The 17,823-nt window shown below is 43.7% G+C and overlaps 1 protein-coding gene across 4 annotated transcripts in view; it reads left to right on the top strand.

The window, feature by feature from the left end:
* Positions 1–1,581: 1,581 nt before the first annotated feature.
* The window catches only part of NMT2 (N-myristoyltransferase 2), a 66,470-nt gene continuing 50,228 nt past the window's right edge, over positions 1,582–17,823 (top strand). For 3 of the 4 annotated variants that reach the window (XR_013967268.1, XR_013967269.1, XM_080811309.1), the window contains exon 1: positions 1,595–1,793. Coding sequence is in view for 2 of the 4 variants with exons in the window: in XM_080811309.1 (XP_080667435.1) it covers positions 1,766–1,793 (28 nt within the window). In the remaining 2 variants the exon portion in view is untranslated. Of the gene's footprint in view, positions 1,794–17,823 lie in introns of all 4 variants that reach the window. The other variant, XM_080811308.1, reaches the window with a different exon arrangement.

Genomic DNA, 17,823 nt, shown 5'->3' with positions numbered 1-17,823 from the left:
TTCTCCAGGATTATTTGCCTTTTCTTTTTTTTCTTTTTTTGCGGGGTTTTTAGTCAAAGCTTCTTGCAAATTCAAACAAATAAGTTTCCTTTGCTTTGTATTTTTAAAATCTTTTCAAGAACCCTTCTGATCGGTGAGTGACTGAGCAGATAGACTTGCTCCTGGCCATGATCCTGCTGGTTACCCAACTAGGTTACAGTTATCCGACTATTCATGTTCATAGACAAGAGCTGCAGGAAACTCTCTGATCTATATTTGCCTTTATTCTAAAGTTTGAAGCCAGAGGCCACAAGGGACTTTCTGCCTCCGAAATAGTTGCAATTGTGAAAGATAGTATTGTATTTCCTTCATGTTTTGGCCCCATTTTGCACTTCTTACTGAACCTTAGCAGGCTCGACACCGTCAGCCATAAAAGGCTGATGGGCTTTGAAATCGCTTTGCAATTTTTGTCTTTATATACTCCACCTCATTGCATTTTAAGGGCATAGTCTTCCCTTGGCGTTGGGGAGGGGGGGCGCGGGGGGGAGGCACAAAATGCTCCTAATACTTTCTGCAGAAAACGAACCCACGCCAAAAATTTCAGGTGGCTTTTTAAAATCTCATTTTGCTCGTTGAGCAGTTTCTGGTGACTATCTTTCCGCTGACTTTGTAAACCTTCCCGTGGTCCAGCAGGACTTTTGAACACCAACCGTTACAGGAAAGCAAAGGAAGGGGTGTGCTGTGTACAGAACGCAACAGCAAAGAAGAGGCTGAACTTGACCGGCCTTTTTATCTGGCAGTCCGTGTAGCAGCGAGACCTGTCCCTCCTGCATTCACGGGTTGACACAGAGGGTTTCAGCCAGAAGACCATCTACTTTGGCTTGAAGGTGTAGGTTATGACTTTCACGGAGCGAAGCCAAAGTGTCCTACCTGACACTGTCCGATCCCCCAGCGTCATGGACATTACCCCAATTCACCTAAGATGATTGTTCTGCTCGGAGCTGGCTTTCTGTTGTGTCCACGGGAAACAGGACAGCTCAGATTTTTTCTCTGTTTAAGAGTTTTCGGGGTGCCAGTCTGGTTGGAATGGGGAGGTGGGGAGGTGGGAAGCACTCTGTTTTGACTTTGACTTTGGTTTTACAGTGCGTTGGAAAGATAAATACAAGCAATGGAATTTTTAGAGAGTATGTGTTATGTGTGGGAGGCTTCTAAGAAATCATGGGCCTTGGCACGCCTACTCGAGTAAAAGATCCCTGCAATGGTTAAAAGTGCTTCCTAACCTGTAGAGGTATAAAATCGCCGGCCCCGTGTTTCAAAATGAACACTCCAAGGTTTGGAGATTGTCTGTGGCCTCATTCAGAGACCAACACGGGGCAGAAGCGCGGTGCAGGATCGGGTGGCAGGGCTCAGCGCCAGCGCCAGCGCCAGCGCCCGCCCCCCGGCTCGCGACCACCCTACACCGCCCCTCGCCCTCCCCTCCCTTCCCCCCACCCCCAGGCGCCACGAGGCGCGCCCACCCCTCCCCACCCCCGCCCCAGCCGCGGTGGGCGGGCCCAGGCCAGGCGGGGCGGGCGGGCGCTGTGCCCGGGATCCTGGCTCTGAGGAGACGGCGGGCGGCACTAGGGGGAGCTGCTCGCGCCGCCGCCGCGCGGGTCCCCCACGCCCGCGGTCCCGAGCGCCGCCTCCCCAGCCCGCGCCGCCGCGATGGCGGAGGACAGCGAGTCTGCGGCCAGCCAGCAGAGCCTGGAGCTGGACGACCAGGACACGTGCGGGATAGACGGGGACAATGAGGAGGAGACGGAGCACGCCAAAGGGTAGGCGCGCGGGACGCGGGAGGCTCGGGGCGCGGGGACAGCGCGCCGCGCGGGTTGCGCTCGGACGCCGGGTCTGGGGGCGCGGGCGGGGCCGGGGCAGCTCTGAAGGGGCGGGCGGCCCCCAGACCTGCTGAGGTCCGGCTCCCGCGGCTCCCGCGCGGCGCTGCGGAGGCGAGGCCCCAGGTGGGCGGCGGGGCGCGGGGCCCCGGTGCGGGGACGGGCGACGCCGATGTCACCTGCCGTGCGGCTGGCCGGCCCCTGCTCGTCCCCGCCTCCGCCTCGGCCCGCGGGTGTGACGCGCCGTCCTGGCCGGCTTGCGACTCAGAGCGACCGATGCGGAGGCGCGGCCCCCGTCCCTTTGTGGCGGCCCCGTTTATGGGAAGTCGTCCTCCTCCGCTCCTTGTCATCCTCTCCTTAAGTCCTTCCAGACCCTCCCACCCCTCCCCCAGCCGCCACCACCTCCAGAAAAAAGAGGAGCTGATGGGGGGAGTGGTTTTAGATTGGCGCGGGGTCTTTTGCGCGCTGTTGGCGGGGAACTGCGGAAAGTTGTGCTTGCCCGCCGCGGCCCCCGGCCCGCCCCGCGCGGAGCGGGGCTGGGGGCGACGGGAGTCCGGGGCTCCGCCGCTCCTGGGGACGCGTGGATTTGTCACTGCCCCGCGTGCCTGCAGAGCTCTCTGAAGCAGGACGGGTCCGCTGATTTGGGCTCAGGCTTAGGGGATCTGAACAGATCTTGCTTGCAAAGCGGGCGTTTGATCTCCAAAGCCAGATGCACCAAGCGTTTTAGCACCTGATCAGGTTTCTTCTTATCCCTTTTCACTGGCTCCCTTTTCTCCCCCCGCAGACTTGATTTGCTCTCCCTTTGGAGAAAAGATTGCTTCCGGTTAAGGGTATTGAAGTTCTGTTTTTAGAGTCTGGGGGAGGGCGGTCATTTTAAATAACACTGGTGTCCTTAAAGGTGGTGTTTGCATTACCCTTTTACCCCGTTGGATTCAAACTATGCGCTGGCACGGAGCACTTATTGCTGTCCCTTAGATGTGAGATTTTTGCAAACCATGGTGACTGGTGAAGAAGTGGGTCAGCTTGAAAACATGATAGGGAGCCCTTAGTCACAGATGGCTTATTTATTCAGTTCATGGAGAGGATTCTTTAAATGATTGATGATTTAAAGTGTAAAGCATTTGCATTCTATTTAACGTCTGCTTGAAGATTTGTTTAAGAAAGGAACTTCTACTGAGCTTTCATGTGTTATAAAATATTAAAAGAGATCAAGAAAAGGAAAAGCTGACTAAATGTTTCTCCCATTGGCAAGTTGCTTTTTATATTTTTGCAGTGAATAATACTTCGGTGGCAGCTGCAAGTACCGAATGTTACAATTCAAGTCTAGAATATTTTTTTTTTAAAGAGGAAACGAAATTCGACAGAAATCTAAGCCTGAATTCTGTCTATGCAGGGATAGAAATTTACCCGCGATAGCTAGCTACATACAGATATGCTTTCGAGACAATCACATTAGTGCTAGAATGGGCCCAGGTGAAATGTGATGGATTACTCAAATAACTTCCCAAATAACTGCCCATTATCTTTCTGGCGAGACTCCGGACTTCTGTCTTCTCCACTGTAATTTATGTTTATTATTCATTCTTTTGAAGGCTTGGTTTGTACCTCCTTGCTTACACAATTCAGAACATTCATGTTACAGAGAAATACTTACCCGTGTTTCCATTGATCTGGGGCCTGGCCCAGGAAGCCTTGCCATGCATAGGCTGCTTGAAGTTCCAGAAGACTGAGAGGCATCTCTTGTCCTCCACAGAGATTTTCAGTGTTACACATTCACATATTGTATGTTAGCATGGTTACTCACCATTTAGAGATGACTGTTAGACTGAGGGTTTTAACCAAGAGCAGATAATATAAAAACTTCTAGTGGGAAGAGAGTACTAGAACGGATTTTTTTGTAGTGTGTTAGATAGGAGGAGATCAGTAAAAATTCAAGTTGTTGCACTTGTTGGACTGCTTTTTTGGATTTGAATTTAGATGGCATGTGCCAAGTTTGTGGATAATTGTGTTCTATTTTGGCTTCTGTACTGATGATGATGTGGCTCAGTAGAAACCCGGATTTTTTTCTTGCATGTCTCCAGTTTGTAGATGTTAAAATTTGAAAGTCTCCTCTTTTCTGAGCTCGGCCTTTTCATTCTCTACTGGTTTAAATTAAGTGATGAATAAAGATCCTTTGGAGGAATGCATAGGTAAACACTTTACCTTTTAATGATGAATTACCACTTTGAGGCCACTTGGTATAGGTCAGGGCACAAACAATAATTTACCAAATAGTACCCTTGTGGCCTGAAGGAATTAATTTACCCCCACAACTGAGTATGCAGATGACCCTTGAACAACACTGGCTTGAACTGCATGGGTCCAATTATATGCGATTATTTTCTCTACAGATAATGCAGCACAGTTCTATAAATGTATTTTCCTTATGATTTTCTTAATAACATTTTCCTTTCTCTAGCTTACTTTATTATAAGAATACAGTACATAATATGTGTAACATACACAATATGTGTTAATCAACTGTTTATGTTATTGGTAAGGCTTCTGGTCAACACTATGCTGTTGGTAGTTAAGCTTTGGGGAAGTCAAAAGTTACACAAAGATTTCTGATTTCCTGATCTGTCAGAATTCCTAACGCTGTTCAAGGGTCAACTGTCACGTATTTACTACTCATTTTAGATGTACTAAGTTGCAACTAAAACCTCAGATAAAAGGAAGATATCAAAATTAGATTATTTTGCACCAAAATGTAAACATTATTACATAATATGCTTTTTTTTCATTTTCGTAGAATTTTCTTATGGACTAATTCATTTTTGTGGATGCTTCAAGTCCGTGAATGACATATGTTTTATGCTTAATGAGAAGAGTAATAGACCGTTACCTAGAAGGATTGTTTAAATAACTCCCTTTAACACGTGACTTACAATTAGGGGAAGTAACCAGGTCCTTGTAGAGGGCTTGGAGGGAACTTGAAAACTTTTAAGCAGATTCAGAGTTCTAAGGTAATCACTTTTCAGCTATTATTTTTAGCAAGACTTTCTACATAGATAAAAATGAACTTCAATCCAGCTTTCTGTGTAAATTATTTGAAATAGTCCAGATTGCTGAAGATTTCTGTTCTGGTGGGGGTGGCTGTGGTTACCTATAGGGCGTCTTCCCCTGGAGCTTTCCCAGGTGGGTTCGAGGTTAGATAAATACTCAAGGATCTTTAATACTTATCTCAGTTTGATACATGGGTGGCTTCTGTTTCCTTCTTAGGAAGGGATTTGGGTCACCATTGATGATGGGGCATATTGTTGGAGGATCTTCTCAGCTGACTATCTTCTCATTCTAGCCCCTGTTTTATACCTCATTTCTCCATTTGTAAAATAACAGTGGGTAGTGGTAATTACCTCGAATTCAGCCGACCACCCCACATGGAGCATACTTACTGTCCCAGTGTTAGAAGCAGGGTTACACGATTGGCTCCAAATAAAATTAGTGTTCAGGTTGGCACAAAACCAAATCATCTCTTTTCTGGCTTTACCAAAAAAAAAAAAAGAAAAGAAAAGAAAAGAAAAAAAAATTTCCTAGACAGATTGATGTTTTTCATCTCCTTCCCACTGAGAGCTTTTTCCTCAACATTCACTGTGATGGAATAGGAGGCAGCTACCAAGAATATTTACTTAGGGAGTAAAATAAGCATATATGAATATGCTGTTGTTGGCAGATAAATGACCAAATTATTCCCTGGGGTAGATATGAAATAGTTTTAGTATTTGAGGGTTATTCTGAGACATTTTTAAGCATTCCTTTCGTTAGAAAAATTAAAGATCTGGTATTTGGTAAAGATTAAAATTTTGGAATTCCTACAGCAAAGAACTTCTCTCTTCTTCCGCACCCAGTATGGGGGGAAATTGAAGTTATTCTCCATGTAGTGTATTGTTCTTTCTGACTAAAATTTTCTATGTATCGTTGAAACCAGTGGTGGGAATTTTTCCGGAGGATTATTCAGAGCTGTACTTTCTGAAATTTGATCTGTTATCAACTCTGTAAATCGAAATGGAAAGGTATGTTAACAGCTAATGGCCAAGGAACCCCCTCAGTTCAAGAAATACAGTTTAAATCATCAAATGTTTGCTCAGACTTGCATCTGAAATGTGATACTACCCTTGGGCCACAGACAGACTTTTTTCCAGAAACTTAGCTAAACTCTGGAAAATTTCTAGGTATAGGACACACTCTTTGTTGTGTTGAAATTGTTGATTAACACAAGTGTCCACAGTAAATATGTATGAGTCAGAGTCAGTTGCTCAGTTAACTCAGGGATTGGAACCAAATTCTGTACCAAGTTCAAGAAAAAGGTTAGTCGATTAGTTTTTTTGTTACCGTATTTGAAGATCTATTTCTGACTTTTACTCATTCTAAGAGTAAAATATGATTTATTAGAAATTCAGACAATAAAGTGTGTAAGCAGTGGAAGGCCCTTGATCATGTTATTTGCTAGAGAAACCACTACTGACAGTTTAATCAACTAACATTTTAATATATATAAAAAAGTGCACATTTAGCGTTAGTAAGATCAAACTTCACATGGACTCATTTGTTATCCTGTATTTTTCACTATTAGTGTTGTCTGCTAGAACTTTCTGCAGTGATGGAAATGTCCAAGACGGAGGTCACTAGCTATATGAAAGGTGGTTAGGGTCACTAAGGAACTGAATTTTAAATTTTATTTAATTATAATTAATTTAAATGTAACCAGCGCTTTCTGGGTAGTGTGTATCAGATTGGACAGCTCAGATCATATCCTGCTTTTGACTTTTAGAAGCTTTTGTGGTTCTCAAAATACTTCTTTATTGTTCTCTTGTCTTTGCAGAATATTTTTCATTTCTTCCCTCTAGCGATTTAGAAGTTCTACACCCTCCCCCTCCGGGAATGATCTTTAAATTTTGAGCAAGCATGTTTTTATCTGTATTTCTGTCAGTGTTAAAAATTAACCATTATTCAAAATATTCTACCATTGAGCAAAACAAAACGTGTAGGATGTTTTAACTTCTCCTTCCTTTACGTGTCCTGGGTTTTGTTGGAATAGTCTGAAATTTTAATTCCATGTGGCTTCTTTTATTTTTGCCCTTGTAGCCCATTAAAACTTTCTTCTTAACTGTTACATTATATTCTCAACCATATTGTTGAAAACTTCTTAGACTCCCCTGTTTTTGTTGCTTATCACTATTCCTTGTAAACCATACCCTCTTTTTTGAGGACTTTCTCACATAATTAACATATGCAGATGATATGTTTTCTGAATTCTTGTGTGTCGGAAGATGCCTTTCTTTTGTCCTTGTGCATAAACCGTAGTCTGGGCATGTGGGTAATTCTATAATAATCATTTTTCTTCAAACTCCACAAATGCTTTGTTATCATCTAGCATTTAGTGGCACAGATGCTGTCTCTCTGCCAATCTGCTTCTCTTTGTTATATAGGAAACCTCAGTCTTTTTCTGTGTTTTGACTTGTTTTTAGTCTAGAAGTTTCTAGGACTTTCTCCCGGTCTTTCTATAGCCTGAGGGTTTCCACATCCTTTTACATTCTACAATCATACTTTCTTTAATACCTAACCAGAGTACTCAAGCTGAGACGGAGGGATGGAGATTTCTTGGGGACTGAGGCTTCCGGCTTTCACGGTCCCCCGCTGCCCCTGTTCCCTCCAGCTTCCCCATCACCAGCTCTGAACGCTTTTGACTTTTGACTCCTTAACTCTTTCTCCTCACACCTTTGACACTGGATCAGTTTGTTTGTTATCCCCTGCCCCCCAAAAGCCACTAATATCAGGCTGCTGTGCACACCACCAACTGAGGGTTTTGTGATAAAGAGGGGAGAGGCTGGATTATCGCCTAAGGGCAGAAGACAACTTCCAAGTCAACGTCAGACATCACTGCTCAGCAGAGGGATTTAGTTAGTATCCGTGCCCCTCCATAGGCCACAGCTTCCCACATGTACTTGGGAGTTCTCTCTCACTCCCAGGGTGTTCTCTGCATCTTCCCACCTCTACCCCTCCTCCAAGTTCAAGGTGAGAGGCTCCAATGTCATTTTTTCAGAAAGGCTTCCATCCAAAGTGATGAACCCTGTGGAAGGCCTTATCACCCTCACTGCCACAGGGAGAGCTGTGGTCTTCTTCAGGGAAGGAGCTAGTAGACAAGGCCAGCACCTCAAAACACATCTGCAGGACACGAACGTGTGTCTCCCTGTCTGCTTCGAGGCAGACTGAGCGCGGAGACCGTGCTCGCGGGCTATGTCTTTGCCGTATCTGGTGCGTGGGACATGGTGGTGGCCTAACAAAGATTTGTTCAATGGTCCCAGTGGCTCTGAATCTCCACTGACATAATTTCTGATTTAAAAAATTTACCCCTATGTGCAGGAGGGCTATGTGAAGGATGTTTTTTTTCCCCCTAATTCTAATTGAAAGAACTTGGACTATAGATTCACTCTTCGTTTCTATGCTGTATAGACCCCAGCGTGGTAAAGTAATTGCTAATTTTCTGAACTTTAGGTATGCTCTTCTTACTTCGTACGTACGTTTTCCTCGTTGAACCTTTGCAACCACAGATGAGGAGATGGGTGCTTTTCCAAGCTTTACAAACTTGTCCAGGCCTCATCTCAGATTCACACTTAGGTCGTGGGCCTCCTGCCACCTGACTGTAAACGCTCAGCCGTGCACTAAACTGCGGGAACCATAAATCAGTAAAGAGTGATTTGTCTGATAGTGTTTCAAGCTCCTCTCCCTTTAAGTCAGAGATGACCAACTTGAGTACCTCTAGTGTCAGAATTCACCAGTGTAATGAGTGCAGGAAATGTCCGTGGATTTAAAAAGAAATGAATACATTTCCTTGTTTAAAAAAATACTGCAACTTGATTACAGAGAGCGCTCTTGAATTTCTCTTCAGGTCTGTTCAAGGACTAATTTTAATGATAGCCTCACTATTCTGCAGTGAGATCTTTTTTCTTCCATGCCTGTTTCTTGGCAGTCTAGTCCCTGTTCTAGACCAAGTTCTACAGCGGCCCCAGTGTGGCCTCCTTCCCCTGCTGCCCTCCACCTCCCAGGACTGCGGTCAGTCAAGTCTTCATGGCCTTTTGGCCAGTTGGAAGCAAAATGGGCTCAGGAATCCAATGTTGAGCATTTCAGGAGGATAGCGCTGCTGGAGGAATCCACATGAGCCTTCTGTTCCCCAGCTCCACAGCCCAGCCTCTGGCGCTGGAGTGGGTTGTGCTTTTGTGGGTGTTTTGAATTCCTGTAAGTCAGGGCCCATCAAGCTCCCCAAGAGGCAGGAGAAAATCCACTGCACAGATCACCTGGCAGGGGGTCCCAAACCAAGTTGGGATTTGAACTTCACAGTTTCTCTTTTGTTAGCACATTGCCTTTCTGTTACTGGCTTCAACACACACACACATACACACCAGGGAAATATGGGCTCCTTTCTTACCACGGCTGAGTTCATTCAGTGTTCAAGTTCATGTAGTACGTTCCTGAGAAAGATGGTGGGTGATTCAGTTAATATGATAATTTTCCATAGTCTCTTCATTTGTTTTTTTTTGGGGGGCGGGGGGAATGTAGGGATACTTGTTCATTACTATTCTTTGGGTGTTTATTAACATTTTATAGAAACTGAAGAAAGAACCAATGAAAGTAGAGTTCTTTTTTGTTTTTCCAACTGAAGGTTTTTTTAAAAAATTTTTTGCAAAAGCACATCATTTTTATTTTATTTATTTTTTTAAAGACTTTATTTACTTACTTGACAGAGAGAGAACTTATTTGACAGAGAGAGATACAGTGAGAGAGGGAACACAAGCAGGGAGAGTGGCACAGGGAGAAGCCAGCTTCCTGCCGAGGAGGGAGCCCGATGTGGGGCTTGATCCCAGGACCCTGGGATCATGACCTGAGCCGAAGGCAGACGCTTAACAACTGAGCCACCCAGGTGCCCCAGCACATCATTTTTAATGTAGAATGTCAGAATGTATCATCAAGCAATGCCTTGGTGTATTCATATATACATGTATTTCATATATATAATTCATGTGTACATATATACATTTTCCTATTCATATGTATTTAATATACATTTAATATACTCTTTCCGTTGTCCTGGAAATTCCTGTCATTTGATGTGCCATGAACATCCTAGCCCTCCCTGAGACCATCCCAGGGCTCTGTGGAGACTCATCATCTACGCCGTCTCCTGTTGGGCTCTCGTGCCGAGGCTGCAGGTGGGCCCCATCATCCAGAGCAACGCCGTCCTTTCCTGCCACCTTGTGTTTCCCTTCCCCCCTTCCACAGGCCGGGATATGCATGTGGTACAAAATTGCCTTGGACCAGCGGAACTCAGCAGACATCCTGGGGATGGCAGTGAACAAAGTAGAGAGCCTGGCCCGTCTTCTAGAACTTACCTTTGGAGCAGACAGAGATTCAGGAGAGCAAAGTGAGCTCCTATGTCGGATGCTCTGTTACTTGGGACATAACACCCCCGCCCCCGGGGCAGCCTGACCTGTATGCTAACTAATAAAACCTCTGTATGTTAGCTTTGGCTCTGTATCCTCTTTAGTTTTTTAGATTAAAAAATATTTTGAGTCGGTAGAATGAGCATATGGTTACAAAATTCAGAAGGCACAAAGGGGTATCCAGTGAGAGGTAACACTCTCCCGGCATGGAGTATCCCTCTTCAGGAGCAGCCACTGTTGCCAGGTGGTGGCCTGTCCTTCCAGCAGTGAAGGATATGGTGTGCACACGTATGCGTGCCACGTTTGTGTGTGCTTGTGCTGGTACTGAAATCAGCATGTATATCAGGCCACATAGACCAAACTCATTTTTTTTAAAAGATTTTATTTACTTGAGAGAGAGAAAAAGTGAAAGAGCGTGAGAAGCAGGCAGAGCAATAGGCAGACTCCCTGCTGAGCTGGGAGCCTGATGCGGTGCTCCTTCCTAGGGCCCTGAGATCATGACCTGAGCCAAAGGCAGACACTTAAGTGACTGAGCCACCCAGATGCCCCCAGACCAACCTCATTTTTTAAAAGACTGTATCTTATTTCATTGACTGGCTGTACCATTATTTCTTTAACCTGTCCCCTGTTCTGTGCTAGTAAACGTGCTGAAATTAATCTCCTTGCATTATATCACATACATACACTATTTCATAACAAATATTTTAGAATCTTTTTATGCTAATAAGTTTTAGGGAGGCTGTGCAGTGTATTGAAATTAATATTAAACCAGGGATCAAGAAACTTCCATCACTCACCCTCAGTTTAATTTCTCTGAGCTCTGGGGTGTCTCTGTGTTTTTAAAAAATTTCCTTATTTCTTTCCTCTACCATCCCAAAGTGGACTGTGTTTAGCTACCCTCCGTCCTTCTGTGTTTGAGGTCGTGTCCTTCTATGTTTGAGAACTCCCAAGTTCACCTTTGGTATTCCAGGTGAGGACTGATGACTTTTTGCTGTGGCGGCCTCATCACTCCTATAATGGGGGTGTTTCCCCCACACCATACAGATGTTGCCCCTCACTTCTTCATGGGATTTTTCTGAGGGAGAAGAACACAATATTTTGCCACACTTTGTAACCGAAAGGATTTCACGTACTTATGGAATGTTCCTGTAATGGGAGATTTGACTTGGTGCACGATCAGCATTGGGATATAGAAAAGGGGAAGTAGAGAACGAAACTTTGATTATGTAAGGAAGTTTAGGAATAGGAATATCATTTGAAAAGCATGTTGATTCTTTGTGGACGCTGACAATGAGAATCCATTATCGAAGTGAATCTCAGCCAGACAAAAGATTTATTTTTGATTTGTTAACTACTCTTTGCCTCTCAAAGGCCCAGAAATGAGAAAAGTTGTGTAAGTAGGAGCTAGTGTATTTCAGTCAGAAAAACATTGTGGGCATGGGTGAGAGAAAACTATAGGAAATAGGCGATTTTTCTCTAATTTGGACTCTCTTGAAGGGTGTACTCTGCCAACTCCCTCAAGCCTTTAAAAAAATTTTTTTTTCTACTTGTTGTATTCATCATTTCATCTTCAGGAACAGTTTTGCCTAACAGGCAAAGAAGTAAGCCTTTAAGAAAAGTGTTCGTTGAATATCTGAACAACTTGTACTTTGTCTTTTAATTATATATAATGAACTTAAAGATGGATTTAAAATTTTCATTTACATTTTAAATATTTCCTCCTTTATTCTGATCGTGGACTATCTGCAAAGACAAGTCTTAATTTCACAAACTGTAATTCATGCTAAGCTAGTTTCTAGCCAAAGCATATTGATAAAATTTTATTGTAATTAACATTAACTCCTATCAGAATTGAGTTTTATGGGAAGTAGACTCTGAAATTGTTTGATAATACTGAAATGATTGTGGAAAGAGAAGGCTGAAGAGGTAGGACACAGTTACCCACATTGACTTTATGGTAAGAGTTGAAACTACTGAGAACTTGCAAGCAACCAAGGTTCTTAGAAAGGGGGATTGGTTAATCACAACCTAGCAAAGGGAGCCATCCAGGTTCTTCTAGTCCAGCTAGGCCTGGGTTGAATCTAGGGTTTGCAGAAGCTACTGCCCAGAGCTAGCCACCCTCTGCTTCTAACACCGGTGTAAATACTGAAATTGTTGGCTGGTCCCACCATGACCTCCGCCCAGCATTATGATCTCAGTTGCTGCAGCTGCCAGCCTCCTTGGCTGACCTTTATAATGATCTCTGACCTTTACTGGTCATAAACTTGGGAGCACCTTTGAACTCTGAGCTTTTCAAAGGCTTGTCCATGACTTATGCTTGGTCAGAGATCATATGGAGAACCCCTGACTTAGATTTCCTGCGTTAACCCCCTAAGGTGAGGAATGTGCTGGGAAAGGAATGAAGCCACCCAACTGATGAGGTGGCTGAAATCTTACTTCAGGTCAGGCCGTCACAGAGCTAGATGATGACATCTGGAAGGGTGGCTTCCCACTCTGGACTGTAGGGTCCACTTGGGGAGAAAACGGGTGAAGAAGTCATTGCTGGAATTGCACTGACTGAGCTACTGACAATAGACTGCCTCGCGGACCTGAAGTGTAGGTCAAATCCATGATTGAACTGGGCGGCCACATGAACACCTTATGAGCGCTGGGTGCCCGGATCCAGCACAAGGAGAGATGCTTGCGTGGCCCACGCCCCCGGAGCACCTGCCTGTACCGTGGCCAACTTCCTGCAGCTGCCGGTGTGAATTGTCTCCTGTCTGCAGGGCACTGTGAAGCATCTTTGCGTCCCCTTTCCTGTTGTTCATAAACTGTATCAAAACCTCGGCATAGAGTTTGTCCCTTGTAGTGCCGTTCCATCTCGTAAAGGGATGTGGCATCCCCACCATAACACACTAGTTCAAAAACAGTTAGGCCGATGAAATGTATCCGGAGATCATGAATAGGCAGATGACCCAAGAGGAGCCAAATATTGGCAACATATATCTCAAAAGACGTCCAGCCTGTGGAGAGGCGCTGACAAGAGGCCATCTTGTGTAGCCACGGCCCAAGTCCTGGCTCGGCCACTCCTTACCTGGTGGCTCCCAGCCAGGGCCAGACCCGCTCTGTATTTCTGTTTTCTCTTGGATAAAATGAGAACAACACCAATAGCACCTGCCTTCCAGGGCTGACCTGTGTGAACTGCTTGGCTGGCACAGCACCTAGTGCATTCAGGGCGCCATCTTGCTGCTACGCGGGCGGTGATGGCGGCTCCTTCCAAATTGTTCTCCCGAGCCGCCCAGTCAGGCGTACGGGAGTTCCTTTCCCTCCCACTCTTCTGATTTCATCAGACTTACAGATGTTCGACAAATCAGCTGATAAAGAGTAGAATCCGAGGCGGTTTTCTTTTCAGATCCCTTACAGCCATGAGGTAGAGCATCTTGTTAAGACTCTCTTAGCTGTTAGAGATTACGCTTTCAAGCGGCACTCATTCGCCGCCCATTCTTCTGTCAGTCTTTTGTCTTTTTCGTATTGATTTTTTTTATTGATTTCACATTCACCCAGCAAATATTTATTGAGGACCTTTGGTATAGCAGACTCTGTTTTAAATGCTAAGAATACAAAGGGAAATGCTGTTTTATGGACCTGAGGCACTGGCTAGAGGAAGAGAAATAAATACATAACACAGTTTTAGCTACCAGTACGTTAAAAGAAAAGGCCAGGTAGGGCAATCACATTAATAGCTAACATGGATTGAATGATTTCTATGTGCCAGCTACTGTACTAAGTTTTTACGTGTAGTAACTGGTTTTGTCCTCGCAGTTTTTCTAATAGTTTCTACTGAAAACTCTATCCTTTTACAGCTGTGGAAACTGAAGCACAGACAGGTTAAAATAATACATTCCAAGTCACACAGCTAGGAAGTAGTGGAGCCAGAAGTCAAAACCAGACCCTGGCTAATGCCTGCATTCCTGGCCAGGGTGTTATGTTATCTGCCTATCCTGTATTGGAGATACAGTGCAAAGGGGGAACTAAAAGGGGGCTAACACTGCTGTATAGTAGATATGAGAGGTGGTAAGAGAGTAGATCTTACCATCAGGGAAAAAAAAATCTTTTTTTAAAATTTTTTAAAAAGATTTTATCTATTTATTTGACAGACAGAGATCACAAGTAGGCAGAGAGGCAGGCAGAGAGAGAGGGGGAAGCAGGCACCCCGCCAAGCAGAGAGCCCGATGCGGGGCTCAATCCCAGGACCCTGGGATCATGACCTGAGCCGAAGGCTTTAACCCACTGAGCCATCCAGGCGCCCGAATTTGTTTTGTTTTTTAGGTTCCACATATAAAGCATACATTAGTCTTTGACTAATTTCACTTAACATATACCGTCCAGGTCTATCTATGTTGTCACAAATGGCAAGGATTTCATTCTTTTTTATGTCCAAGTAATACTCCATAGAGAAAGAATAAGATACCTAGGAGTAAGTTTATCCAAGAAGGTGAAATATCTATACTCTGAAAACTGTAAGACATTAATGAAGAAGATGGAAGAGGACACAAATAAATAAAAAGATATACCATGCTCATGGATTGGAAGAATTAATATTGTTAAAATGTCCATATTGCCCAAAGCAATCTACAGATTCAACACAATCCCTATCAAAATAGCAATGGTATTTTTACCCTCCAGTGGTATTTTTCACAGAACTAAAACAAATAGTCCTAAAATTTGTATGGACCACAAAAGACCCCAGATATTCAAAGCAGTCTTGAGCAAAAACAAAGCTGGAGGTTTTACACCCCTGGAAGAATGTGTATTCTGTTTTTGGATGGAATGTTCTGTATATATCCATTAAGTCCATCTGGTCTAACGTGTGGTTTAAGGCCACTGTCCTTTTTAGTTTTCTGTCTGGATGATCTAAGTGGAGTGTTAAAGTTCCCTACTATTATTGTATTACTGACAGTTTCTCCCTTTATGCCTGTTAATACTTGCTTTGTGTATTTAGGTGCTCCAATATTGGGTGCATAGGTTTTTACAAGTGTTACATCTTTTGTTGGATTGATCCTTTTATCATTATGTAATGCCCTTTTTTGTCTCATGTGGCAGACTTTGATTTAAAGTATATTTTGTCTGATATCAGTGTTGCTAGCCCAGCTTGTCATTTTTGTTTGCATGGACTATCTTTTCCCATCCCTTCACTTTCAGTTTGTAAGTGAGTCTCTTGTAGGGAGCATACAGATGGGTCTATTTTTTTTTTTTACCTCTTCTGTCACCCGGTGTCTTTTTTCCTGTAGCATTTAGTCCATTTACATCTCAAGTAATTATCAATAAGTAGGTATCTATTGCTGTTTTGTGTACTGTTTTCTGGTTGTTTTTGTAGTTCTTGTTTGTTTCTTTTCTTGCTCGCTTCTTTGTGTGTACTGTTTTCTGGTTGTTTTTGTAGTTCTTGTTTGTTTCTTTTCTTGCTCGCTTCTTTGTGATCTTTCTTTTCTTATTTATTTATTTATTTATTTATTTATTTATTTATTTATTTATTTGACAGACAGAGATCACAAGTAGGCAGAGAAGCAGGCAGAGAGAGGGGAGGAAGCAGGCTCCCTGCTGTGCAGAGAGCCCGATGCAGGGCTCGATCCCAGGACCCTGGGATCATGACCTGAGCTGAAGGCAGAGGCTTTAACCCACTGAGCCACCCAGGCGCCCCCTTTGTGATCTTTCTTTTGTGGTTGGATTCCTTTCTCTTTATTTTTTGCATTTTTATTAGATAGGTTTTACTGTGAGGTTCATATATAACAAACTGTGTATATAGCAGTCTATTTTAAGTTGGTGTTTAAGTTTAGATGCATTCTACATTTTAACTCCCTTATTTTGTTTTTGATATCATATTTTGCATCTTTTAATTTTGTTTGTAGATATAATTAAAATTTTACTGCTTTTGTCTTTTAATCTTCAGACTAGCTTTTTAAGTGATTGATCCACTACCTTCTGGGTTCTGTATACCACTATATGCATGTCTTTACCAGTGAGATTTTTTTTTTCTTTCATATATTTTCTATTTCTAGTTTTGGCTTTTTCATTTTTCCTTTAAGAAGTCCCTTTAATATTTCTTTCTTTTTTTTTTTTAAAGATTTTATTTATTCATTTGACGGACAGAGATCACAAGTAGAAGAGAGAGAGGAAGGGAAGCAGGCTCCCTCCTGAGCAGAGAACCTGACACAGGGCTCAATCCCAGGACCCTGAGATCATGACCTGAGCCAAAGGGAGAGGCTTTAACCCACTGAGCCACCCAGGTGCCCCCCTTTAATATTTCTTACAAAGCTGTGGTGATGAACCCCTTTAGCTTTTCCTTCTCTGGGAAACCCTTTATCTTCCCTTTAATTCTGAATGATAATCTTGCTGAGTAGAGTATTCTTGGTTGTTAAGTTTTTTCCTTTCAGTACTTTGAATATATTGTGCCACTCCCTCTGGCCTGCAGAGCTTGTCAAAAATGAGTTTACAGTCTTATGGGACTCTGTGTGACGAGTTGATTTGCGCCTGTTGCTTTTAAGAGTTTCTCTTTAATTTTTGATATGTTAAATATAATGTGTCTTATTGTGGATCTCCTTGGGATTATCTTTTTTTGGAACTCTCTGTGCTTCCTGGACCTCAGTGTCTGTTTCCGTTTGCAGTTTAGGGAAGTTTTCAGCTGTTATTTTTCATATAAGTATTTTGTCGCTTTCCCTCTGCCTTCTTCTGGGACCTCTGTAATGTAAATGTTAGTATGCCTGGTGTTGTCCTAGAGGTCCCTTAAACTATCTTCCTTTTTCAAAATTCTTTTTTCTTCTTCCTGTTCAGTTTGGGTGATTTCCACTACCCTGTCTTCCAGTTTGCAGATCTGTTCTGCAACCTCTCACCTGCTGTTGATTCCCTCTAGTTTATTTTTCGTTTCAGTTAACTGTAGTCTTCTGCTCTGACTGTTGTTTTTTTTTATTTTGTTTTATGTCTCTTTGCTGAAGTTCTCACTGTGTTCACCCAGTGTTCTCTCAAGTCCACTGGGCATCACCCCTATATTGTGGCTGGGACTCCACTGGTAGGGGCTTGCTGCTGGGCAAGGCTTGTCTCCAGCCTGGTGGGCTGTGAGGCCCTGCCCAGACTGCTGTGGATGCGCTAGTGGGCAGGGTTATCAGCCTTTCTGCTGTGGGGTTCAAGGAGGAACAGGGCTGTGCCATACTCTTAGCAGAACATGCCTCCTGGCTTTAGCTGTCTAAAGAAACAATTCCAAAATGGCACCTGCTAGTGCCAGGATCAGCATGGCCAAATAAGTGCAGAAATTGCTGACACCAGTGTCTCAGTCCTTGGAGAGAGGCCCAGCTGCCTCCTGCCTATCTGGGAGGCACTCCAGATTAGTAAATGGGTCTCCTTTACCTATGATCTATGTACTATGTACTTTTCTCTCTGGAGCTTTGCACTCATTTCCAGGTTTAGGGAGTCTGTGTGCAAGCCCTTTAGGAGGGGCTTTCCTTTCCCTACAACTCTGTAGTTTT

This window comes from Martes martes (genome assembly GCF_963455335.1).
Source record: "Martes martes genome assembly, chromosome: 8".
Classification (NCBI taxonomy): Eukaryota; Metazoa; Chordata; class Mammalia; order Carnivora; family Mustelidae; genus Martes; species Martes martes.
Note: the sequence above shows the minus strand (reverse complement) of the source record. Positions and strands in the feature narration are given on the sequence as shown.